Consider the following 26846-nt stretch of genomic DNA (forward strand, 5'->3'; position numbering starts at 1 on the left):
TAGCACATCACATGTGGTGACAAAAATCAGCCTGTGAAACACTGGAAAAGCATTAAAAAACCACTGCATTAGGCAGTGGATATAACTCTTAAGACCTGTCTACGTGGGTGCTTTAATATCTGACTACTTGGAGTCTAACAAGAAATCGTCAATAAGACGTCCATCTGCAGAGAGACAATAGAGGCAAAGCACACCATCTATTGACTTCCAAATGACTGCTAGCAATTCTCTGAGAATTCAATACTGTCAGCTGGGAAACATTTAAACCAGGTCCTTCCAGGGCTGAGATGTACAAGGGACCATATGGCCCCAGCAGAACACTTCAAACAGGCAGCTGTATAACTATAATTAAATCTGTAGTAGTCATGCTATTATTTATTTAGCATATTTTTTAATGTACCCTCCGCTGAGGTCTCTGAGAACATGTACCAAATTAGAACAATAGAAAATATGGAAGAAGTAGATAAAGAGAATCAAGGGGAAGTTCTGACACGAGAGCAGACCACAGCTAAACAGAAGTTTCCCCGAGGGGTTCTTCACTAGTACCTGGTGGGTTCTGACTGAGCACCAGCAGGTGATGACCACCTTACTGACATGAATATTGAGCCTGAAGGTTCATTCACTCTCTTGATAACTCTGGTTCCAGGGCTAAGTTCTACCTCTTTTTGAATTTTCAATTTTTGAATCCCCACGTGCCATTCATTTAACATTCATCAAACCATAAAATCTTAAAAGAACTCAAAGACTAGTCCAATTTCCCACCCAATGACTATAGTTCTAACATACAGTCATTTGCTTCTTGTTGACACTATAGTGAAAGCATTCGGTTCAAGAATTAACTCAAATGTCACCGCTGGCCAGTCCCCAGCCCCTGGCAGAATTCATACTCCTTTCTCTGGGCTAAGACATCTACCACCCTACATTATTTATAGATTTATCTCGCATTCTGAAATCAGAACCCCTAAAAGGCAGAGACTGTGTTCTATTCATTTTTTGCAGTCCTGAACTCTTGTATTGTGCAAAGGAGGACTTAATTATAGCTTCATAAATAAATTACTGATAGAGCTCAATTTCCTATTGAATTCATCTTTACACTAAAATAAAAGCTGCCTCCATGAAACATACACCTTCTATTGTATTTTATGTCTACAGCAACAGACAGTAAATCTATCTCTTTCACTATAAAGCGACCTTCATGACCTTCGTACCCCTCAAACCTTCTCATTTCCAAGAGTTTTGGTTAAGTTACTTCAATTATTCTTAGGTTAGTGCCCAGGCATCTCACCATCCTAGTTACCATAACCACCACACCCCCGCAACTATTTCTGAGTAATGGGCATCTTTGAAAAATGTAATTCTGATGAAAGTCATAAACTTTCTATCCAAATATAGCAGGACTTTTCCTATATTCTTATTCACTTCATTTTTTGAACTTACATGATTTACCTTTACTCTTTTTTTTTTTTAATTTACCTTTACTCTTGTTAAATTCCTTGTGGTTTCAGCCTGTCAAGGCCATTATCTGTCTTGATTCTAGGATTTAAAATGTAAATAGCTAACCTTGTCAGTTTTGTGTCCTCTGAGAATCTGATAAGCATGCATTGTGCCTTAATCCAAATTGCTCAAAAATCTGTTCAATGGGGCAGTACAAGCCAAAAAATGCCAAGGCATTAGAAACCTTTTCCATAGTTACAGTGGTTACTAATCCACATACTTTAAGTACAATTTTGCTCCAGCTAAAAACCCTTTGATGGTCACACAGCTCTCAGCTCATCAAAATGCTTACAACGTCATCACGAACTTTATGGACGCTTACTACAATCAAGTGGCCTGTTCAGAAAAGAAATGTAGTAAATAAATATTTTTAAGTTCTTCTATTCAACATGCATAGCAATGATTTAGATCACAGGGTAGCAAATTTTGTCTTTGAAAGATCAAACAGTAAATATTTTGGGCTTGGCAGGCACAATGCATGACTTACAGTGTCTATCACATATTCTTTTATTTTTTTACACAACACTTTAATACTAACCATTCTTAGCTTAACCATTTTTGGACCACTGGCAGGCAGTTTATGACCCATGAGCCATAGTTTGCTAGACATTATCTCCTCAATTCTGAAGCAAATAGCCTATTGGTGAAGACAAGCATTTGGCCAACAATTAAAATAGGCAATTATTCAATGACAGTTATGGTAGATGTCATGATGGAAAAGCAAAATGTGCAACTAGAGCTCATAACCACAGTCTCTTAGACTGGAGAGTCACCAAAAACTTCCCCCAAGAGGTGACATTTACAGAGGAGTGCATGAACACCAGTTGCCTGTGCAGGAAGAGCATTTTAGTCAGAGGAAACAGCCCAAGCAAAGGCCCCAAGGCAGAGGGAGACTGGCACCTTAATAGACCGAAAAGAACATTTGTATGGCTGGAGTATAATCAGCAAGGGAAAGAACCTTGCGAAATGACTTTGGAGACAGAAATTAGGCAGGACAGCGCAGGGCTTTAAAGGCCATTTTAAGGATCCTGCGTTCATCAAAAAGGCAGTGGGAGGGGGCGCCTGGGTGGCGCAGTCGGTTAAGCGTCCGACTTCAGCCAGGTCACGATCTCGCGGTCCGTGAGTTCGAGCCCCGCGTCGGGCTCTGGGCTGATGGCTCAGAGCCTGGAGCCTGCTTCCGATTCTGTGTCTCCCTCTCTCTCTGCCCCTCCCCCGTTCATGCTCTGTCTCTCTCTGTCCCAAAAATAAATTTAAAATGTTGAAAAAAAAAATTAAAAAAAAAAAAAAAGGCAGTGGGAGGCCATCAAATGGCTTTAAGCCTTGAGTGTTGCTTTTGGCACTCTCCTTCAGTGCAAAGCCTGTCTTGTATTTTCTATATGCCTTCATGGCACTTAATCAGTTTTATACATTCTCAGATTTAAAAACCATAATGGTTTGTATTACTGCAAAAATTCTTAACATACTGCTATTGGCTGGCTAGCAGCTTGTTACCTTCAGGAAAGAAGAAGGAAAAGAGAAAACACCACCACTACAAAATTTCACTTGTATGCTCCCATGGGAACTATTTAATGTAGAATCATTCTACATTGGGATCTATTCTAATAAAAATTAAAAATACCCCAGTGTTCTATTTTGCTACTTTCTCTTAAACTGCTGCTCCAAAAGTTAAAACTATATTGCTTTACTTATATTACTCGCTCCACTTTCTCTTTGATGGCTTTGTTTCATAGTTTAACCTAGTCCACTATTCACAGGGAAGCAGAAGGCAGTGAGCAGCAACCTCATCTCTACCTGGTGTATTTCACACATATTGTCTTGTTTTATTCTCATAAGAACGTGAGAAATCAGGTTTTTACCCACTCTTTCAAGGCTCAGAGACATTAAGTGTCTGCATACAACCACTCGGCTCATAAGGAAGGAAGCTACTATTTGAACCAACATCTCTGGGATTATAAAACCCAGACTTTTCTACAACTTCAAGCAAAAAACTTCTCCTATTATCCAGAAAATTCTGGCGGGGGTGGGGGGTAATACCTCTAAATCTTCTATTCCATTGATTTAAATCCTTTTTCTCCAAGTCCTTCCATGCTGAGGTATTACAAACTAGGGGTTTGGATCAAGAAGGCACAGCTAAAATGAGACAATATAACCCACAGCACACAATTTAAACCATGGAAGGCAGGGAGTATGTAATATAGGAGTACACAGCCCATACTATGACTAGAAAAGGTAGAACCTTCTAAAAAGCCTTTCATTTTCATTGATTCTGTTTTTTATTTTAATAAAACATGCATGTTGTCCTACTTCAATACATATTTGAAAAATGAAAACCTATAGGGAATTGTTAGAAGTATAACTAGAAGCTTTGAGAAGAATTCATTGCACTCTTCTGCATTAGCAGGACTTCATTCCCGGAGTTCCAAGAAGACGTGGGGGCACAGGAACAACATTGCCATCATCCCAAGAAAATCCCTTTATGACATGTTTTACAGAAGTTTTCATGATCCCCTGATGACAACAGTTACTCCATGAGAATCCCACATTTAGAAAAAGAGTCTTACAACTAATTTAAGTACTAGTAGCAGTTGTTATTTTTCTAAACAAGATCTTCCTTCTGGGTGTAGTGTCTGGAGATCACTTCTTAGAGATCATAATTCAACAAGGCAATAAATTATGCACCTAGTTTTCCTTCATACAAAACCACAATACAGAGGTTACTTATTGAAATTTCTGGAATTCCCCTTGTTTATTTCTCAGTATCACAAATAAGCTAATATTAAAATAGGCTTTAACCATCAGCATGATTTGCGGAACAATGAGTAATGCAATCAGAAGACACCGTGAGGAAAGATCAACATTTTGCTCTGACCAAAAGGTTTTTTGGAAACAAGCCATCCTAATACATAGCTGTACTTCAACCTGACTTGTTCTTTTTTATTTTCAATAATATAGTTGGGTGTTTACCATAATGCTGTCCTGGCAATCTAAACCATAGAAAACTGTATGAGCAAAACAGGGTTACAATAATGTACAGAACTGTAAAGTCAATAATAAATCCCACCCAGTGACAAATTCTTTCCAAATTTGATATACCTTACCAATAATTTCTCACTAATTTCATACAGAGTCAAGTAGCTCATATCTAAAAGCACACTGTTGAATAGTCCATCATTTGAAATGTGCTATCCTTGGGAAAACTTAGCAATCCCATGTCATCTTGCAATAGAACATCTTTCTGTGCTGACAGTTGGTTTTTCCAATATGTCCTTGTGCCACACTATACTTTGTTTTAAATAAAGGGCAAAAAAAAAAAAAATATGGTGTTTTCTTTAAACTATGTCAATCAGCCAGTTAACTATGTTCCATTGAGCTTTCATCATGAGAAAAATGTGTAAATGGATTTGTAACAAATGAAAGAGCAAACTATATTTGAAATGTTAGCATTTGCATTATTGTCCTAGCCAAAAAAAGGAAATTTTAAATGTAGGAGATGAGCAAGAATGTGCATTTCAAGCAACTGGTTAACCGAATTAAACACTCCATCAGTGATCAGAGGAAATACTAATTTTTGAAGTCACCAGAATGAAAAGATAAGACAATAACAATACTTAAATCGCCTTTCTCGGAGAAACTCTCATAAACATTTTCTCACCCTCGAAAAAGAAAAAGTTCTCAAAAAAGGATAAATAGAGGCTGATTCACCCTTGATTAATCATCAACATTCCCAACAGCAACTAATTCACAAGACTGCTGCCTCTACCTTTCCCCAGACCCTCTGCCTCCCCACATTCCACCCCATAAGGGAGATGAAGACATACATACACACAAAAAACAGTAACAAACAAGTGAATCTTTGTGAAATGACAAATAGTAACTGCCAGGCAGTGTCAGAAATTCAAGACAGGAGTAATTAACATGAACCAGAAAGTTCAAGGATGCATGTAAGGGAAAAAGTAGCACTTGACTTCGGCCTTGGAGTAAAGGTAGGACTTGGGAAAGGTAGAGAAGAGACATTTGGGTCCAATGGAAATGAGCATGCAATAACAATGTTCATGGAAGTACAATCAGACACATTTCATTAGAGTGCAGGCAGAGCAGTGGAGTGCAAAAGTTAACAGTATGAAACCCCAAAGAGCCAAATTAGCAATATAAATTTAAAAGGTGGGGAATGAAATCTAAAATGAAATTGACCTCCAACCCACCCAATCTTACCGCAAAACCAACCAAAAACCAGTAGCACATTTAAAGAATGAAAATGACAATGATAATTAAGATTTGTATAATATTTGAAAGTGTTTTAAGCATGTTCCTTTTCACACATCAGTCCTGTGCAAGAGGCAGTTCAGACTGGATTACAACGACTGTATTACACAACAGGAAACAGGTTCATAGCAACTTAAGGTTCAGCATGCTTATTTAAGTCTTCAAAGCTACTCCTGAGATCAGCTTCATTTTTAAAAAATTCAATAATTCCTTTTCCTCTTACCAGAAAAAAAAAGATGAAGGTTATAATGATGTATACCTATCACACTTAATGGTCAAGAGGTGAATAGATCTATAGTGAGAAGGAGTACTGAACAACCTGAAGGTCAAGGAACCATGGGGTGTTACAGCAAAGCACAAGTAAGGATCTGTAAATTAAGTGAGTGTCCACCACAGTCCATGGACAAATCAACAAGCTAACTAATCTACTTTTGCTAATTTTACAGGTTAACTCTAACCATAAAAAAAATAAATTTCAATCTTGCTGTATTTCATTAGGAGGGTTGGGGACCACGATTTCAAGGAATTAGAAATCACATTATTTTCTATTTACTGGATAAACCAAGTCATTCACATGTATTGTTAAACTGCAGATAGTTACATCCCAATTTATATCCCCTATTTACCTCTTTCTCCAAAGACTATTTTATTTGGCTAAAACTCTTATCTTTTGTTATTTATGTTCTCTAAAATGGAAAGATGCTTCTAAAGTCCCTCGTTTCTCTTTGATTGATGGATCTGGCCCACACAGTTATCTTGTCTTTACTGAACTGCTGCATTTTACTGTCGGCACCAGTTTATTTGGTCTCTCGGCGAGTTATACACTCACAATCTAAGATTATATATTATACTTTTTTATGCTTTTCTCATTGACCTCCACCAACACCACTTAGGGTATGGCCACACAACAAACCGTTGGTTCACTGAATCTTAATCACTGTGGCAGTAGAAACATCTGGTCACCGTAAGAATTTTTTAAATCATTGGTTTATTTAGTAGTAATTCTGGTGATTAGCCTATTCAGAGTGATGTGTGCCTCAAAGACAGACTGCAGGGCAATAACTCTCAATTTGACACCTGTCCCTTGGGACCTAAAAAAAAGGCCCCAATCCAAATAGGCAGAATCCCAGTGGTCATTAAGAGGATAGGCTCCAGAGCCAGAGTACTGCTCTATGACTTAAATGCTATTTAACTTTGGGGAAATTACCTAATCTCTTTGTGCCTCAAGTTTGCCAGCATGTATAATGGAGTTGGTCATACCAACCCCAAAGCATTAGTGTAAGTGTCCAACTATATTAGTTGTTGTTAATTATTGTTAATTTTTCTTTATAGAGGAATAGACTCCATGCTATCAGGTAAAGCCCCCGAAACAACAACAGTGCAGCTAATTTTGAAGTTCAAAGCTATTACAATGGATCCTTATACAATGACTCAGTAACTTTCTAGTCCTTTGTATGTCTATGCATAGAACACTGATTAGGCAATAATGTCACTTTGGTATGACTGACTACAGTTTTTCAGATTGTAGGGGAAAAAAATCACTGATGCTCTTTTAACCTGGCAGCAGAGACGGGGGAAGAAAAGAACGGTTGTTTTCATTTCAGTTCAGTTCTAGGGAGTGAAACCAGATCATTGGTGGTAACACATGAAGAAATCAGGAAGCTCTGCTGGTGATTGATAAGGTCATGAGATTCTGCTGAGGCAAATAAATCAACTAGCCACTGGATCAATCAGACAAGTGAGGTGGAAACAGTGGGAAGCCCTTCTCTTTCTGAAGAAGAGCAAGAAAAACTTCTTCCCATGGCATGGCCTCTTCGTAAATCTACTCTGCAGTGATGCCCTGTTGGGAGGGAAATAAAGAAACAGCAAAATCTGCAAATACTCCCCTACATGTAAAGAATGGCTTGCTGCTCTTGTCTCAGTTATCCCAGATGACAACACTCCTTCAAAGATCCTAATAAAGCACTTCCACATAAGGTATGAACTTTTCCTTTACCTCACTTCAGAGTCTGGATGGAAGTTCACTTAAAAATCTCTTGGCGGTGGCGAGCTGGGGAGAGGAAGGAGATGCAGAGCCAAGCAGCAAATGTGTTGAACAGTGCTTCAGAGAGAACACTTGTCCAACTCTCCTTGCAATTTTCCTTTTTGTTCCAAATGCTGACCACCAAGAAGGGCTCTTGAGAGGAAGCCATCCTTGGTTGCCAAGGAAATTCCCACAAAGCCTAAAGGATTTCTTTGAGAGCTGGCGACAGCAACACCTTTAGCAGAAGCAAGAAGAAACATACAGGTGGCCATGTCTACAGCCACTGTTCTTTTCACCTCTTTACCTCAGAATACACAAGGATTAGCCAGCCCAGAGATGCAATCAGACCAGGACAAGAAACCCAGTTTTAGCCTCGATATTTTAAGTTTCTGACAAAAAGCCCCCAAAGTGAGCTGGGAGGCAGATGCCAGTGACTGAGATTCTTTTCACTTCAGCGACTTGAGTCGCTAAGCTTTTACTGGAGTGAATCATAAAGGAGAAACTCAAATCTGACTGGCATATAGTGTCCCAGCAGTGGAGGAGGGTTTATTAAAGTGTTTAAAAAATCTAGGACACAAATTGGTATAATCTTTTGGGAAGGTAATTGGCAATACACAGTGAGCCAGCAATTCCACTTATAAAAATTTCTCCTCCAGAAATACTCACAAAAGAATGCAAAAAAAGAAAAAAAAAACAATAAGGATTTTTCTTAAAAGCTTGATTGTAATTGCAAAGAAATGAAAATAACTAAATATTTATAGTAGAGCATCATTTAAACACAATATGACTCTTGTGTACTACGGCCTTTAAAAAGAATAATGTAGATGTCTATGGCATTGTTGAGTTTTAAAAAATCCAACTGCAAAACAGTATGTTCCTATTCGTATTTTATATAAATAAGTATATAATTTTTATGCATAGAAAAAGCCTAGAGGACCCTCCATCAAATTGCTAAACAGTGGTTATTTTGAGGGTGAGAATTTGTGAATTTTCACTATTTTATTCATACTTGCTTTGTTTGAATTTTTACAGCAATTTTGTATACTTCTGAATTAGAAAAAAATGAAGTTTAGGGGCGCCTGGGTGGCGCAGTCGGTTGAGCGTCCGACTTCAGCCAGGTCACGATCTCGCGGTCCGTGAGTTCGAGCCCCGCGTCAGGCTCCGGGCTGATGGCTCGGAGCCTGGAGCCTGTTTCCGATTCTGTGTCTCCCTCTCTCTCTGCCCCTCCCCCGTTCATGCTCTGTCTCTCTCTGTCCCAAAAATAAATAAAAAACGTTGAAAAAAAAATTAAAAAAAAAAAAGAAAAAAATGAAGTTTAAAAAAAAGCATAGAGATAATATGTTACTTCAGCAGGCAAAGAATGGCTCCATGTATATATTTACAACTATTATAAAGGGTTTTAACCAGGCCATTAGCATGTTCATCTTAAGGTATTGCTGTTTTCTGGTTTTGTAACAATTTGCCACTTCCAAGGGGAAGAAAGTTGTTTATCTTTTTAATGAAGTCATGGTCAGAAGTGGGTAATGTGTGACATGAGATTAGACATCCATCACAGATAATTGTTGATGGCATTCTATGACTCTCTTTGATAAATTCGAAGAATATTCATGGGATTTGAAAACAGGTAGAAATGCTACCTATTGAAAAGAGGAAACGAAGCATATAGTTATGAGGGGACCTCAAATATAAAACATGCTGGTTAATTATTTAAGACATAAAACCTGCCATCCCTTTTATTAAATGTCCAATATAGGAATGGCCTGTAGCTCTGCTGGAGTTCAGTTCTTTCATAGGTACAGGTAAGAGTATGACTCAGACCCCTCACTCGGCTGCTCTGTCCTGCTCCTACATACCAATGCTCCTTTATGAACAAAAAAGACTGAGATGCTTGTCTCTGTTCCTCGGAGAGGGCTCTTGTGAGGGTTACAGGAGTCACGTGTTCATGGGTTTTACCCAGGTGACACACCACACACCTGACGTCAGTTGACAGGAACATCAGTAGAAGAACTGGAGATACAGATGCCATCACTCAAAAGCTCAGTCTCGCTACTCTTGGTGGCCTATGTCCAGTTCTAGTACATTAAAATAGTTTAATGTTACATTAATATTGAGTAATAATTTAATCTAATTAATAGTACCTGTATTTTAACTAGGAAAGTTTTTTTTTTTCTTAAAATACTTTGTGAAACAGAAGAACTTCCTTTCCTCAAAGGAGTAAGATCTTGATGTCTATGGTAAATATATTAAGAAATTGGCTGTTGGGTCTTTAGAGCTATCAGTTTAATGCACTGTGGTGCTCATCCAGTGCTTAATTACAGGAACAATACCAGATGATCCAGAACACTGGCAAATTCCTCTATCCCATTGCACAGCATCCTCAGTGATCTTTTCAAAATGTCAATCATACAACTCTCCAGGTAAAACTCCTCAAACAGTGTCTCGCTGCTCTTAGAGTGAAATTAAAAGCTACCCCTGTGTAACTTCCCTGGCCCATCTACTACTGCACACGTGCTACCTTTGCTCCAGCCACTCTGAGCTTGTTTTTATTTCTTCCAGTTTCTTGGATACACCACACTCATTCCGGCCTCAAGGTTTTACTATTGCTTTTTGCTGAGTCTAGAAGCCTCTTCCCTCAAATCTTCTCTTCCCTGGCTACACCTCCTACCTAAAACAGCTTTCCTGTACCTCTCCACATTACTCTGCTATGTTTTCAAAGTAGTATTTGTGATGGTGTGAAATTTCTCTATTCATCTGTTTACTCATTTTTATTGTTAATATTGTCTATCTGTTCCCCAAAGCATGGGAGCTTTATGAGTCAAAAAATTTATCTGTTTCATTCACCTCTGAAACCCTACCTCCAAGAACACTTTCTAGCACAGAATATACTTTTTGAATGAATGAATGAGTTCAAACGACAGCAGCATACAGTTATGAGGTGATTTAAAAGTTCAAATGTATCGCAGCCTGACAGTTAACTTAAAACCATAGTTCTAAGTTTCACAAAAGACTCTTTTCTTTACCTGAAAATACAAGATAGAGCTTAGTTTACTTCAGACAGGTTAATCTGCTTCCTTTCCAAGCTGACACAGAACCCGTTTCTAAATGAATATTAGTCTTCTGATTCAAATAAACAGCTTTCATGAAAGTATAGCATTATGAAAATGGGAAAATTCAACTGCCCCAGTTTTAAGTGGGACACAGATTCATGAAAGCAGTATATCAGTGCTTCTCAAACACTACTAATAACCATTGACCGTTAATTCTTTAGGAATATGGCTCTGCATCAGGTGGGAGAAGGAAGCTATAGAAAGTCAAATTTCTTACAGAAAAGGAAAAAATGGTGACAAATAATCAGTTTTGTTTATTATCTAAATGGCAAACTAATGCCCTTTGAAAGAGACTCCAAAGGCAATCATTGCAGTGGCTACACCAGACCCCAGCAGGGACACCTGGCTGAAGGCTGAAGGCAAGCCATAGCCACTGAACCACAGGGAAGCTCACTGCAGCTACTCAAACCATAGTGACTGATGACATCCAAGGACGAAACCACTGCCTCACAACACGCCTTTGTTCTCGGGTTTTCACAGATGTGATCCCATTTGGAGCTCGCCCAACACCGCAGTGTTTCAGGGGTTCCTAAAAATGTGCTACAGACAAGTATTATAACCTCAGAAAATATGAGCCTTTCTTAGCCACTGCACCTTCTCCAAGGAGAGAACAGGACCACCCAGTGCTCAGTGTGAATTAGAGGGCTTCCTGGCTGAGCTGTGAAAAAGAAAAGGAGGTGCTACAGTACTTTTCTGTTGCTGTGCATACGAAATAGCTATTAACGCTACGGGAAGCTTTATGTAAGCCTTAGGAAGGAAATCTTCAAAACTATGAAAAAAATCATCTCAGCTGAATTTAGTTGACTCATTTCTATATCACATATGTGTAAGAAAAGGATGAGGGGTTGTTCAATCACAAAATGTTTCTTTCTGGGTTCCATCTTAAGACAGTCATGGCTTAGCAATTTCAAACTTACACATGATTTTAATGGTTTAATCCTCTTACTCTCTGACAAAATATTTACAGCCAGGTCTATTTCTGCAAACAAACAAACAAACAAACAAGAAAGGAAAAAAAAAAAACAACCCAGGACTTTAAAAATAGGAATCAAAACCAGCAAGTATATTGGAAGATAAAAGGCAATAAGTGATGCCAAAAATGATTATAATACACTTTGGAAATTAACCTTAGGCCAAATTCTACCAGAAGACCTATGGATAGGTTCTCAAGCTAGCTAAATAATGAGCCCCACCGAAGAGAAAACCAGATAAGAAGTTACAACGTTATGTAGAGCAGTGTCTCCCTGAGAACCTGCAAGGTATTTTCCACATCTCCTGCGTCCACTGTAGTCTACGGACTGCAATTTCACTGAAGGTGGATCGTGTAATTGTGAGACGTTATTGCATTACTGGTGAACCTGAAAACAAGTCAAGCCCTTTTAAAGTCATTGTACCACTTAGCAAAGTCCTTCCACCACAGTTAGAGCTAAGAAGTAAAATGATGAGAAAGATTTTTATCCTCACAGCTGATTCCATACTCAAATGCAAATCAGAACTAAGCCACTGTATTTGGCAAGTACCCATTGCACTTGTAAGTTTTTTTTTTCTTTTTAAACAGAAAAGGAATAAAAGGAGATAGAAAAACAAATCAATCTAAGGTAAATGGTGAAGGTAACTGGATAATAAAGAAAAAAAATCCTCCATAGCAACAAAATAGAAGAGATTATTTATATAGATTTACAAGTAGATGAGCTCCAGATGTGTTTTCTTATCTACTTCTCCCCAGGTGCTTTTCTGCTTAATAAATATAACATCCAAGTTGAGGCTCTGAATCACCTAAATGTTGGCTATGCTCTTCTGCTGTTAACTATTTTGAGCTATTTCTCAATAAGGCAGCCGCTACTGAAATCCTAAGTACATAGGCTTGGCAGAGCCAGAAAGAAAAAGTGCAGTCCACAGATTTGTTTCTTCTGTTTTCCCAAAACAGAATCTCATAAAAAATATGCCCTCAAATTTTGTCACCATGTTGCTGTCAAAGAAATTCTGCTCCTCTTCATAACTCTGAACATTAAACCCATAGTTCTTGTGCTACTGGGAAGTTATATAGCTCCAGGAAGTCAAGAGGCACCATTGCAACTGTTCAAATTATAGCCAAGCAGAATAATCAGTCAATCAGAAACTTCAGTTCCAGTCGGATGGAAGTTTTTTGGGCCAACTTGGAAAAGCATACAGAACAAGTTTGACTTTACTGCCAAGATCATTTCCAGGACATTGGCTAATTAATTATAAAAGCTTTTTCAAAACAAATTTGAGCCTGGCAACTTTTTCCTACCCAAACAGAGGGGGAAAAAAGGTTAAAAAATAAAAGCCGGAGTTTATTTTGTTTTTTTGGCCATAGTTTCATCTTCTTTACAAACCCATTTTCTTCTTCTCATCCTAAAATGATCCAGAAGCTTTGTATTCGAAGTTACTAAAATAGTAAGAACAGAAACTGAAAATATTAATTTGAATTCCTACTCTGCCTTGGGTTGTAGAAGAGATCATGGATCAGTTACAAAACTTCTCTTCAAACTCTTTGGTGGGAAGCAAAGAACGGAGTTCCTTCCTCTTTGTGGGAAGCTCACTGGATTAGCTGCAGTTACTGTAATAGATACAACGTAGATGGACATTTGCTCTTAAAATGACATACTCATCAACCATCACTTTCTGGCTTTGAAAACAAAAGGAACAAAACTCCTGAATGAAATCTTCCTGGTTTCATTTTAGTACGTATGTACCTCGATGAATATGAGATGTTCACAGTAAGCATCAAAGATTCTGGTTTCAAGGACCACAATCCCACAGGTTTTACAGCAAAATCAACACCCCCAAATCATTATGTTCCAACATATTTCATCTAACACTGGCATCAAAAGCTTATGTAATATGCATCTTAAGCCATCAAATTTCCTCTGCATATGCCCAGATCTGAAGACACTCAAGAAGGTAAGAAATTTCTCTTAGCCAGCATTTACCAGCTGCTTATTGGCAAATTCCTGGCAAGACAAGAACTGTCTGTAATAAAAGAAGCTTTTTCCAAAAAAGTCTGCCAAGCAGATATTCCTAACTCTGCCTTATCCAGTATTAAGACCCCTGGCAAACCACATAAACAGAACGTTACTGGTAAATATTGAATGGAGCCAAAATGTGCCGAGTAGTGTTGAGGGCAACTCTAAGTCCTAGTGGACTGAGCTTTTCTGCTACAGGTTCGTACTTCCCAAGGTGTCCAACATTTAAATGACCTTCTTCTCACTTCAAGGGGTAGGCAAATGCAAGGGAGGAGAGTGATCTACATTAGCTTATGAAAGGGGAGCAGCTCTAGGAGTCAAGAATCAATCTCAATGTAATAGGGAGGTAATTAAGCCTGAGAGAAGCAGACAGTTCCTCTTCTGAGGAACACAAATTAAAATCAGAAGGACAACACTAGACTTCAGAGAATCTTGAAAGTCCACAAATTAAAATCAGAAGGACAACACTAGACTTCAGAGAATCTTGAAAGTCAGGAAGGAAATTCTGAACTTAACCTGATGGGAAGCCATTATAAGCTTTTGATCCAGGAGAGAAATATGAGGGCAATAATATGAAAAGTGGATTATTGACATGGGAGAAAACAGACAAGGGATTAGTTCCAAAGCTTTTCTAGCAATCCAGTCTGAGATGATGAAGGCCCTAATAGGGTGCTGCTGGGGAAGGGAAGGAAGAAAGAATCCAAAAGCCACTTCACAAGAAAGAGCACAAATTTACCTTTCCCGTACCTTTTAGAATTCTCTAAAGCTTATAAACCTTTGTCACAACTGTTAAGTGCTGCCAGTGAAGAGGCACGTTGTCATAAATAAGTCTCCCTCACCTTAGAATGTATAATTCAGATTTATTTGTTCAGGTGGAAATTTCACCCAGTTAGTCCAAATAACTGGTTTTGTTTTTTAATGTAAAGTGCAAAATTACACCTACTGGCCATTCTCTGTGTCCAGATACCAACCCAACTGGGAAAAATGGCCCAGATTCTACCATATTCTTTTTTCAAAGAAAGCAAATCAAGATTCAAAACCGAATTGCTCTCCATGTCAAATAGGCTACTTACTATGTTTTCACAGACAACATAAACAGCTAACAAGGCTATCATTACCTTTGGCTGAAGAATCTCCCTAAAGTTAATCGTGGCCAGCATTTCTTAGACCTTTAGTTTATCAGTGCACTTTTTCCTAAATAATACCTGTTAATCCTCACAATAACCCTGCGGCAGGGATTATTATTACCATTTTAAAGCCCATAGCTTTAAAGACAACTATAGCTTCAAGACTATTTTAAAGACAACTATAGCTTCAAAACTTAAATTGCCCAAGAGAACACATCTGTAAGGGCTGGAGTCAAGACTAATTCTTATCTTCGAGCTTCAAATCCCTCCACATACTGCTTCCCCTTCCCTCAGAGGAAGTGCAAAAAAACCCCATCCACACATCTCAGTTCATTTTAAGTTGGGAACCATCATTTCTAATCTCATTCCAGCATCTTCTAGATACATATTTAATCTTACATTTCTGGAGTAAGATGTCTTTGCTTACCTGGTCCTTCTCTGGTTTATCGGAAATGTCATTCAGACTGGAGGAAGTCAGATTCCTATGGGTCATGGCTGGGCTACCTGAAAAAAACAAAAGTGAACCCTAATTAAAGTCTTCTTTTCAAAACCACAGAGACTTTGGTTATATACTTCATAAACACTTGTAGATGATGATGGGAATGGCAATGATGCTTCAGCTCCCCTGGGGTCCCCCTGAAGAGTTTTCCAGAGTCCAGGTTGGAGCACAAAGACAGTTAAAAGGAAAGTATGTAAAAACCCAAATACCATTTTTACGTCTTACTGCCTCGCTCTAGTTCAAGATGAGTTAAACTTTGAAAGAAACATCTAAAATGATAAGCATAAAAAAAATTTACTCCTGGTTTGATTTGCCTTTTGTCACTGCCCTTTACACACATCCTAATCCACATGGTATCCTTTCCATGTTCCCACAGAGGACACGGCCTCTGTCCTCAGGTCAGCAGAGCTGGCCCCAGATTACAGGACTGGACCTCCTTTCCCCAGGCATCTGCAGTCCTTCCTAGTGTACCGCTCACTCTGATAAATCGAAAAACCCATCTGTGGTCCCTTCTCCAGCTAACGCTTTCACCAAGAAGATTTCTCCTTAGTGGGTATCTGATCCAGAATTCCCATTCTTCACCTCAAAGTGGTGTTGTCACAGGCCCCTTACTTCTTGCACTCCCATAAGCATATCCTTTCTTTCCCCTTAACATGCCAACCTTCCTATTCACATTAAGGAATGGATTTCATCAGGAATACTTCGTGGGAACCAAGCTCCCTGGCAATACAGTGGCTGTAGGTTATAGCCAATGGCTTTAGACACCATCATACAAGAAGAGAGGAGGGACATCTAGAAGAGTGATAGCCCATCTTTAAGTAGACTATGTTAACCAAAAGAATAACATTCTGTTCATTCTGCAGTTGGACTTGAAATTTCTAGGCTTACTAAGCAAAAGAGTAACTTTTCAAAGCCTCGGTGTTTGACCCAACCCCTGCAGGGTGCTGAGTAATGCATTCATCATTAATCCTCAATGATCTGACTCAGGCTGGTCTTCACATCAAAAGGACAAGGGTTGAAAAACAAGCCCCAAAGTTTGAATTCAGCTTCACATTCACTACCAAATTATTTTTTAGATTACAGACTTTAATTCCTTCAGATAGAAACTTCAACACATAATTTTATAACAGACTAAAATCTACTTCTAATAATTTGATGTCTATATAAAAGCAGCTCTAAATATCATAATGGTCTTTAACTACTAAATCAGAAAAATCAGAATTTTCTTGAGCTGGCAAGACAGGGTGTTTTCCACTCTGCTGCATTTCATTGAGTAAGCATGGCCTAGATCTCTTAAACCCTTTACCTGGTAGGACATTTTATTCTAGGAAAATTTGAGCCCAGGGCATTTTTCGAAGGAAAGTAACATCTGAAAAACTGCTTTATGAGCAAAATTAAAAGAACCTTATTGGAGGCCGCATTTTCTTCTTTGAACTGCACACCAGGTTTCCAATGTGCACTCAAAATAAAAGACACCAGGTACAAATGTGAATGCTCCCAAATAATGATAGGCTTAAAAGTAATAGGGAATGTAGCTATAATTTTGCACTTTACATTAAAAGCAAAAGCAGTTTTTTGGACTAACCGGTTGGAAATTCTACCTGAATGAGTGAAGAAATCTGAACAATATATTCCTAAAGCAAGGAAGCCTTAGCAATTCTAATCATAAATTAAAAGTAGTTTATGCAAATGAAGAGATGAGGCTGATTTCTTTCTTTTTTTTTTTTAATGTTTATTTATTCTGAGAGAAAGCTGCTGGCACTAGAGAGAAGGGGAGCAGAGAGAGGAGACAGAGAATCCCAAGCAGGCTCCCAGCGATCAGCTCAGAGCCTGACATGGGGCTCAGTCCCATGAACCATGAGATCACTACCTCAGCCAAAATCAAGAGTCAGACACTTAACTGACTGAGCCACCCAGGCACCCCAAGATTGATTTCAAATTATCAAATCAACTAAGTGGCAGTATTGAAATAATTTTTTAAATGTTTTATTTATTCTTGAAAGACACACACACACACACACACACACACACACACACACACACACACACAGAATGCAAGCAGGGCAGGGGCAGAAAGAGAGGGAGACCCAGAATCTGAAGCAGGCACCAGGCTCTCACCTGTCAACACAGAGCCCAACACAGGGCTCAAACCCACGAACCGTGAGTTCATAACCAGAGCCAAAGATGGACACCCAACCAAGCCAACCAGGGGCCCACGGTACTAAAATAATTTGAAAGAAGTTTCATTAAGTGATTTAAACTTTCTGGGAAATATCCTAAATTCATTGATTTGCTTTGGAAACTATAAATGCTGCAAAGGTACATTTTAACCCAAGCACTGTCCTAACTGTTGCAAAATCTAAATAGGTAGAAACCAAATGAATGAAGTTTTTATTACAATGATAATCTTGACTGATGTCACAACTTTTCCAAGAAACCTCATATACCGTCTCATCATTTCTCTCATGATAGTACAGCTATATTTGTATTAGATGAAGCGGAGGGTGGGGATCCAAGGAAGATGCAGGAACCAGATGGGGAAAAACAGGTCAATGCTAAGAAACAATCAAATCTACTGTTCTTCCTACCTTTATCTGATTCTCATTAATAAAGGTAACAGCTTCTCTGATCTGTAACTTTGTAATACAATCAAAGAATACGGAAGTCAACATTTCTAAGTAAACCCTGAGCAAGATGATAAACATACTTCACTGTTTCCCCACCCCCTCCCTATCAAACTCCCCACCCCTATGCGCAAACACCTTGAAACCAAAACAAATGCTTCCCAAGGCAGTGGTCCCCAAAGTGCGGTGCCCAGACCAACAACATTAGCATTACCTGAGCACTTGTTAGAAATGCAACTTCTTGGGACTTACCCTAGACTAACTACAGTAGTCCCCCTTACTCTGCTGTGTCAGTTACCTGTGGTCAATTGTAGTCCCAAAGCAGGTGATCCTCCTGATGAACCATCAGAAGGTCAATAGCAGCCTAACATTATATCACAGTGCCTACGTCATTCACCCCACTTCTTCTCATCACATAGGCATTTTATCATCTCACATAAAAAGAGTGAGTACAGTACAATAAGATATTTTGACAAAGACCACATTCACAGACTTTTATTATAGTAATTGTTATAATAGTTTATTTTATTATTGGTTATTGTTGTTAATCTCTTACTGTGCTTAATTTATAAATTAAACTTTATCATAAGTCTGTGTATAGGAAAAAACATAATATATACAGGGTTCAAGGCATCCACTGGGAATCGTGGAACGTATGTCCTGCAAATAAGAGGGACTACTATATAATCACAACTCCGGGTCTGGAGCCCAGTGATGCAGTTCTAACAAACCTTTAAAGTAATTTTGAGACATGTTAGAGTTTGAGAACCACTGCTCTAAATAAACCAGTTATCTTAACAGGATGGTGTGTCTCAGGATCTGAATTAAAAGAAGCACATATAAATTGAGGTAGGCACAGGGGTAGTCCTGATAACCTCGCCCTCCTCCAAGCCACTGCTCTAAACTACTATATCTCAAGCAAATCATTCAGTTAGCAACCTTGCCTCAGAAACACAGAGAGAGTGTCTTCTTACTTGGCTTTTCCTCTAAGTCCTCACCTACACAATCAAATAAATAAATTTGTTTGGGAACCTCATTGTTTAATCAGCCTTTTCCAGAAACATATCACCCAAATCCAAGACAAGGACAAGAGCCAAAAGAGATTACAAACCCGATTATGTCTGGAATCAGAAATCTGTGCATGTTATTTTAGCAAACCCGGGAAGCTGTTACGCAACTGATCCCTAACAACGTCCTATTGTAGGTATTTTGCACCTGACATTCACTAAGACACATTATCAGGATAAATCAATGCTTTCTACTTATAGTTTGGGCCCATAATGTAAATTCATTATATTGCAATCCTAAGTGAGTGGAGGTAGTAGAAGAAAATGTTAACTTATACCAAAAAGGTGAAATGCACGAGGACCCTGAAGTATGCCACTTCCTGCACAGATGGGGGATTCATTCAGTCAAAGGTAACCACACTCAGCCCTTTCCATCAAAATCCAGAGCATACAGGGGTGTCTGCGTGGCTCAGTCGTTAACCATCCGACTTCGGCTCAGGTCATGATCTCACAGTCCGTGGGTTTGAGCCCTGCATTGGGCTCTGTGCTGACAGCTCAGAATCTGGAGCCTGCTTTGGATTCTGTGTCTCCCTCTCTCTCTGCCCCTCCCCTATCCCCCCCCCCCCCCCCCGCCACACACACACACACCACTGTCTCTGTCTCTCTCTCAAAAATAAACATTAAAAAAATTTTTTTAAAGAAACAAACAAAAAAAAAATTCCAGGGCAAACAAATGTTATATAAGTGCTCTTGGTCCAAAGAAACTTTGTTTTTGTTTTGTTTTGTTTTTTTTTACATTTGATTTCTACAAAAGAAGAAGAATCAGCCTCAGGTGCATAATCATAATTAATTTCCATATCACTGTTTTCTGGCCCTAAGAAAAAGAAAACTTTGGAGAATCACATTTTTAGGCAGTTTCACACAATTTAAAACAATTTCATTTTGAAAGTACACACTTGGCAGGTACATACTGTCTTCTATAAAAATTAACTGCACTCTGTACTAAGTTTGAAAATCATTGTTCTTCTTTAGCACACATGTAGCAATTCATAAAGTCCTTTGCAATGATATCTATTAGATACAATAAAAAGGGTGAGGAGAATGTACTGCATAGAAAGAAGATATTTAAATGTGTACGTATTAGATAAAAATGTAAATATGTATGTAATGCAATTAACACATCACCCCCCTCACCTCATACCTTTACAATGAAGCAACAGAGAGCCTCAGAACAAGCTAAAACAAAGATCACCTGGGGTATGAAATAAACTGGATTTTTTATCCTTAACAATTAAAGACTAATTTTAGCATGAAAAACAACTAAGGTAACTTACATAAAACAGACATCAGGGAATCTGGGTGTCCATGTCAGAAAATTCAGAGGTATGGGTCTGATTTGCACTGTTTGAGACCATAAAACTAATAATAAATGTAGTTTTGGAAGAATGCATGCTAATGTGTTCTGTATTCCACTGACTCACTGATATTCTCCACCCCCCCCCCCACCCATTGTTGACATTAACAACTCTACTAGAAACTGTCTACATCTAAGACTAAGAGGCAATTAATCCTTTTAAGGACTAAGTACTTTAACTTACATTATCTTACTTAATGCTCATATAAGCACCTTGAAGTTAGTATTCTTCTAACTTTACACATAAACAAAATGAACTTCAAGGTTAAGTTCATGGTCACACAGCAAGTAGTAAAACTATAATTTAAATCTGGATCTCTTAATACCAAGCCCTCTGCCTCTGAGCAAAAAAAAAAAAATTGGTCTTTCTATGTTATTTACATAAATAAACACACAAACTTCACCATTTCTAATAAAGAGAAACTTTAACATATAACCAAAAAGAATCTATTCTATTTCCATGCCAATTATATACAATATAATGTTCTTAAGAATATTTAAGGCAGAAACATTCTTGGTTTCCAATTTGGTTATTCCCAGAGATGGAGTACACATTTCTTTACTTTTTCGTTTTCATAAAGAAAAAAAGGGAGAGAAGGGAATTGAACTCAGCTATAATGTTTGCGACTGTGATTAAATAGTAGCCCAAAACCACACCTCTGTGACAAAGGAGAAAGGATGCTAAAAGCAATAGCAATGTAATTATAAAAACAACAATGGCACATGCTTCTAAATGTCCCACCTCACAATCACAGCCACGTATTTGTAAAATTCCACAATGTACATACAGTCAACTCTCCATTATTTCCATATTGGTTTTCTACCATATTTCTACCATATTTCAAGTTACTCCAACTGCAATTTCTTTCCATTTCAACCACGGAAAGCAGGAATATAAGCGGACAAGGAGAATAATTCACCTGGGATACTAGCAATGAGTTGGAGAAAGTCTAGAAAGAATTGCTAAAAGAGAAACTTAGATATTGTCATACCAGTTCCCTAGTCCTCCATTGCAACAAAATCTCAACAGCTGCCCCTACCAAAAATAATAATAAAATAAACATGTCATTAAGACCTCTAACCCATTGTCACTCCTGACCTCCAAATATAGAAATATTTAACATGTAAATATTAGATGAAGGAAACTTAAAAATACCATCAAAGGAGCTCTTTGAAGGAATTTCATAACTAACAGAATATCAGCTTGTATTTTTTTGCTTATTTGATTTTTAATTGTTTTGTTTAGAAAATTTTTGTTGTTTGTTCATGATTGTTTTTATACTTAATTTTATTTTTTTTTAATTTGCACCCAAATTAGTTAGCATATAGTGCAACAATGATTCCAGGAGTAGATTCCTTAATGCCCCTTACCCATTTAGCCCATCCCCCCTCCCACAACCCCTCCAGTAACCCTCTGTTTGTTCTCCATATTTATGAGTCTCTAATGCTTTGTCCCCCTCCCTGTTTTTATATGATTTTTGTTTCCCTTCTCTTATGTTCATCTGTTTTGTCTCTTAAAGTCCTCATATGAGTGAAGTCATATGATTTTTGTCTTTCTCTAATTTCACTTAACATAATACACTCCAGTTCCATCCACGTTGTTGCAAATAGCACGATTTCATTCTTCTTGATTGCTGAGTAATACTCCATTGTGTGTATGTGTGTGTATACACACCATATATACACACACCACATCTTCTTTATCCATTCATCCATCAATTCGATGGACATTTGGGCTCTTTCCATACTTTGGCTATTGTTGATAGTGCTGCTATAAACATTGGGGTACATGTGTCCCTTTGAAACAGCATACCTGTATCTCTTGGATAAATGCCTAGTAGTGCAATTACTGGGTCATAGGGTAGTTCTATATTTAGCTTTTTGAGGAACCTCCATACTGTTTTCCAGAGTGGCTGCACCAGTTTGCATTCCCACCAACGATACAAAAGAGATTCTCTTTCTCCGCATCCTCGCCAACATCTGTTGTTGCCTGAGTTGTTAATGTTAGCCATTCTGATAGGTGTGAGGTGGTATCTCATTGTGGTTTTGATTTTATTTCCCTGATGATGAGTGATGTTGAGCATTTTTTCATGTGTCGGTTGACCATCTGGATGTCTTCCTTGGAGAAGTGTCTATTCATGTCTTTTGCCCATTTCTTCACTGGATTCTTTGTTTTTTGGGTGTTGAGTTCAATAAGTTCTTTACAGATTTTGGATACTAACCCTTTATCTGATATGTCGTTTGCAAATATTTTCTTCCATTCCATCGGCTGCCTTTTAGTTTTGCTGATTGTTTCCTTCGTTTGTTCATGATTTAATACAAAACAAACCCCAAGAGCCTGGAGTCAAAGCCCTAAGTTTGTCTTATTCACAGTGTTAGCCTCAGAGCTTGGCACTAAGTGGCACTTAATAAATATTTGTGAATGAATGGATAATACCAACTGAGTATCATTTTACTTCCATTTGGAGTTACTAGTATAAACACTACTGTTCAAAGTCCATTTCCTATGAAGGGAGATGCTGTGTACACACTCCAAGAGCCTTCAGACTTGGAAAGCCTTAGAGTAAATAAGGAATAAGTTTGTAGCTGGCCCAGAACTAACAGAGTGGAAAGACTCTGCCAAACTGGCTAACAGCCTATTAGTCAGCAGTGGGAACAGACGTGAGAAGGAATGAAGGGGTGAAAAGAGAAACCCCCTGTGAAGGAAGGATCACGAGGTGAGAATGGGAGGACAAATAAGCGAGGGTGTCTAGACCTTGGGGAAAGGAAAGAGTAAAGTTTTCAGGAACTAAAATAACTCAAAGAATGTGACTGGTCTGGAAAATGAAACAAATTTAGAGGAAGGAAGAAGATATCAAAAGATCCAGATGAGTATCAAAGTATGTGACAAAAGTGCAAGCCCAAAGCTGAAGTCATCCCTAATGTATGGGACAAAGGTAATGCAGAAGACATCTGAGGGAGAGACCGGGAGTGTGCGGAAGCCAAACCACAGCACGGCAAACACCTATTCCAATAAATCCTTACCAATGCCAGTCTCTTCTTGGAAAGATCATTCTCTACGCTTCTGAGATCTCTGCTGTCCACCTGCTCCCTGATAACCTATCCAACCACAACTTCTCTGATCCCATTCTCTGTTTTTGAATTTTCGGACTACTCTGTGGGTTTTTCCCAAAGATGAATGTAAGGTCTTACACATCTCAACGCCAAGTACACAAGGTTCATCTCTTCTAATTATTTTCCAATTTCAACCAGCGAAAGCAAAATGCTTTAATCGTAGTGACTCCCATTCTAATAATATGGCACTAGATATTTAATTTTTATTATGATCTTTAAAAAGTAGTTAATTTAAAAAGAATCATTCTTGGGGCACCTGGGTGGCTCGTTGGTTGAGCGTCCAACTTCGGCTCAGGTCATGATTGTGCAGTTCGTGAGTTCGAGCCCCACGTCCAGCTCTGTGCTGACAGTTCAGAGCCTGGAGCCTGCTTCACATTCTCCATCTCTCTCTGCCCCTCCCCAGCTCGTGCTTTCTCTCTCTCTTTCTCTGTCTCTCTCATAACTAACTAACTAACTAAATAAATAAATAAATAAATAAATAAATAATTTTTTTAGAAAATGTAAAGAACCAGTGTCTATCTCTCTGCACACACACATTCTAAAAAGACATTTAAAAAGTCTCTGCTCAGCTGAGGAAACATGCCGACACAAACATGGACTGGAACAGTTACTAAACAGTATAGCCCCCATAAAGTACATCAAGGAATCTGTGGTCCCTGTGATTATATACAGTATTTGTGATTCTATACTAGCTCTTTCTCTGTGTCTTAAATGCACGTATATGCACACACACAATATAAAACAACAGACAAAAGGTTATGCTGTCCAAAGCACACAGGTGGACGTATATAAAATAATTTGTGACCTTATCTCACATGACTAGAAACAGAAAAGAACAATACCATCAGCAAGCTATGCTGGCTAGTAGGAAGACAAATGGGAAAGACCAATGGTAGATTATGACAGAAGTAAACAAACACCTCACTTCCTTCGTGCCAAACAGGCAATGACCCAAAGTGATTTTACTAAATGCCCCTAAGCCAAGTTGAGGAGGAATTTCAATAGGTTCCTGCAGCCACATCATTCCAAACACATGTACCAGTGTCTGATTTCATAAGTGGCGCCTACTCTCTTATATCTATGTAGACACCAGATCCAAGATACAGTAAAATTTTGCTAATTCATATTAATGGAGAAATTCTCTGAATTAAAGAAGTATCTAAATTTAAAATAATTTAAGAAGGACACCAATTCAACTTATGATTCAGCAAATGAGTTTATACCTCTCTCTTCCTAGATACTTTTGAAATGATAGACTTAAAAAAATTACTTTTAATATTTATTTTTGAGAGAGAGAGAGAGACAGAGTGTGAGCAAGGGAGAGGCAGAGAGAGAGGGGGAGACACAGAACCCGAAGCAGGCTCCAGGCTCTGAGCTGTCAGCACAGAGTCTGATGCGGGGCTCAAACTCACAGAGTGTAAGATCATGACCTGAGCTGAAGTTGGACGCTCAACCGACTGAGCCACCCAGGTACCCCTAAAAAAATTACTTTTGAAGACAATGTAAGGCCACATCAATTGAAAGAACTGGTAGAAGACCAACAGAGATAAGAGACCAAAAACTTCCCAGAATAAGAAGAGGAGATAGAGTATTAGAGCCTGATACTATTCACACCATTCAGAAATCACAGTGTAAAATATGTGCAGAGAGGCATGTAGTCAAAAAGGAAAAGATATCCCCTGCAAAACTCTGAAGAAGCTCCATACACTGGAAGCTGTCCCAAGTAAGATGCAGGCTAAAAGGGATGAGTTTATGGAAAGTCTATGCACAGAAAGTCTACCACCACCCAGAGAAAACACCCAGAAGCCAAAGCATTTATACCACATGGCTCTTTGCCAAAGAGGTATTCAGAAAAGACCAGGGCAACCAGTGCAGAGCAAAGTCTTATTAGAGTGCCCTTCAGAATAAACCATTCTTACTCTAAAACACATCCTCTTTCTTTTTTTTTTTTTTATATGTTTATTCATTTTTGAGAGAAAGAGAGAACACTAGTGGGTTAGGGGCAGAGAGAGAGGGAGACACAGAATCCAAAGCAGGCTCCAGGCTCTGAGCTGTGAGCACAGAGCCCAATGCAGGGCTTGAAGTCACAAGCTGTGAGATCATGACCTGAGCCAAAGTTGGACACTCAACTGACTAAGCTACCCAGGAGCCCCTAAAACAAATCCTCTTTCTTAAATACAAATGGGCACCTGAGGAAGCCAAAAACTAAAACAGACACCTAAAAAAATTTAAAAAAAATATAATTTAGAAAACTTAAAAAGTCTTATTAGTATATACGAGATTTGAGAAAATACTGCATCCACAGAACATAAACAGGATGTTATGAAAAACCGAACAAGGGAAGTATTTTAGAGTTACAATTACTTTTAAAGAATATAGAGAAAGGATAGGGAGAAGATGGCGGCGTAGGAGGACGCTGGGCTCACCGCGCGTCCTGCTGATCACTTAGATTCCACCTACACCTGCCTAAAGAACCCAGAAAACCACCAGAGGATTAGCAGAACGGAGTCTCTGGAGCCAAGCCCAGACGAGAGGCCCACGGAAGAGGGGAGGAAGGGCGGCGAGGCGGTGCGCGCTCCACGGACCGGCGGGAGGGAGCCGGGGCAGAGGGGCGGCTCGCCGGCCAAGCAGAGCCCCCGAGTCTGGCTGGCAAAAGCGGAGGGGCCGGACGGACTGTGTTCCGACAGCAAGCGCGTCTTAGCATCTGAGAGGTCATAAGTGAACAGCTCTACTCGGAAAGCGGGAAGGCTGGAGGACAAAGGGAGGGAGAGTTGCTGAGCCCCAAGAGGACAGAGCTCAGTTTGGCGGGGAACAAAGGCGCTCGCCAGCACCATCTCCCTCGCCCATCCCCCAGCCCAAATCCCAAAGGGAACCAGTTCCTGCCAGGGAACTTGCTTGCTCTGCGCAAATACCCAAAGCTGTGCTTTGGCGGAGCCACCCCTCCGGCAGCGGGTCTGACTCCCTACCGCTGCCACAGGGCCCCTCCTGAAGTGGATCACCTAAGGAGATGCGAGCTAAGCCTGCCCCTCCTGCCCCCGTGCACCTTGCCTACCCACCCCAGCTAATACGCCAGATCCCAAGCACCACAAGCCTGGCAGTGTGCAAGTAGCCCAGACGGGCCACGCCACCCCACAGTGAATCCCGCCCCTAGGAGAGGGGAAGAGAAGGCACACGCCAGTCCGACTGT

General features: G+C 39.2%; 1 protein-coding gene across 4 annotated transcripts in view; it reads right to left on the reverse strand.

Annotated features, from left to right (window-relative positions):
* SLC4A4 (solute carrier family 4 member 4) overlaps positions 1-26846 on the reverse strand; it is a 358380-nt gene that overhangs the window by 136383 nt on the left and 195151 nt on the right. For all 4 annotated transcript variants that reach the window (XM_058722325.1, XM_058722324.1, XM_058722327.1 and 1 more), the window contains one exon: positions 15429-15505. In XM_058722325.1, the coding sequence (XP_058578308.1) occupies positions 15429-15505 (77 nt within the window). The remainder of the gene's footprint in view (positions 1-15428; positions 15506-26846) is intronic.

This window comes from Neofelis nebulosa, chromosome 3 (assembly GCF_028018385.1).
Source record: "Neofelis nebulosa isolate mNeoNeb1 chromosome 3, mNeoNeb1.pri, whole genome shotgun sequence".
Classification (NCBI taxonomy): domain Eukaryota; kingdom Metazoa; phylum Chordata; class Mammalia; order Carnivora; family Felidae; genus Neofelis; species Neofelis nebulosa.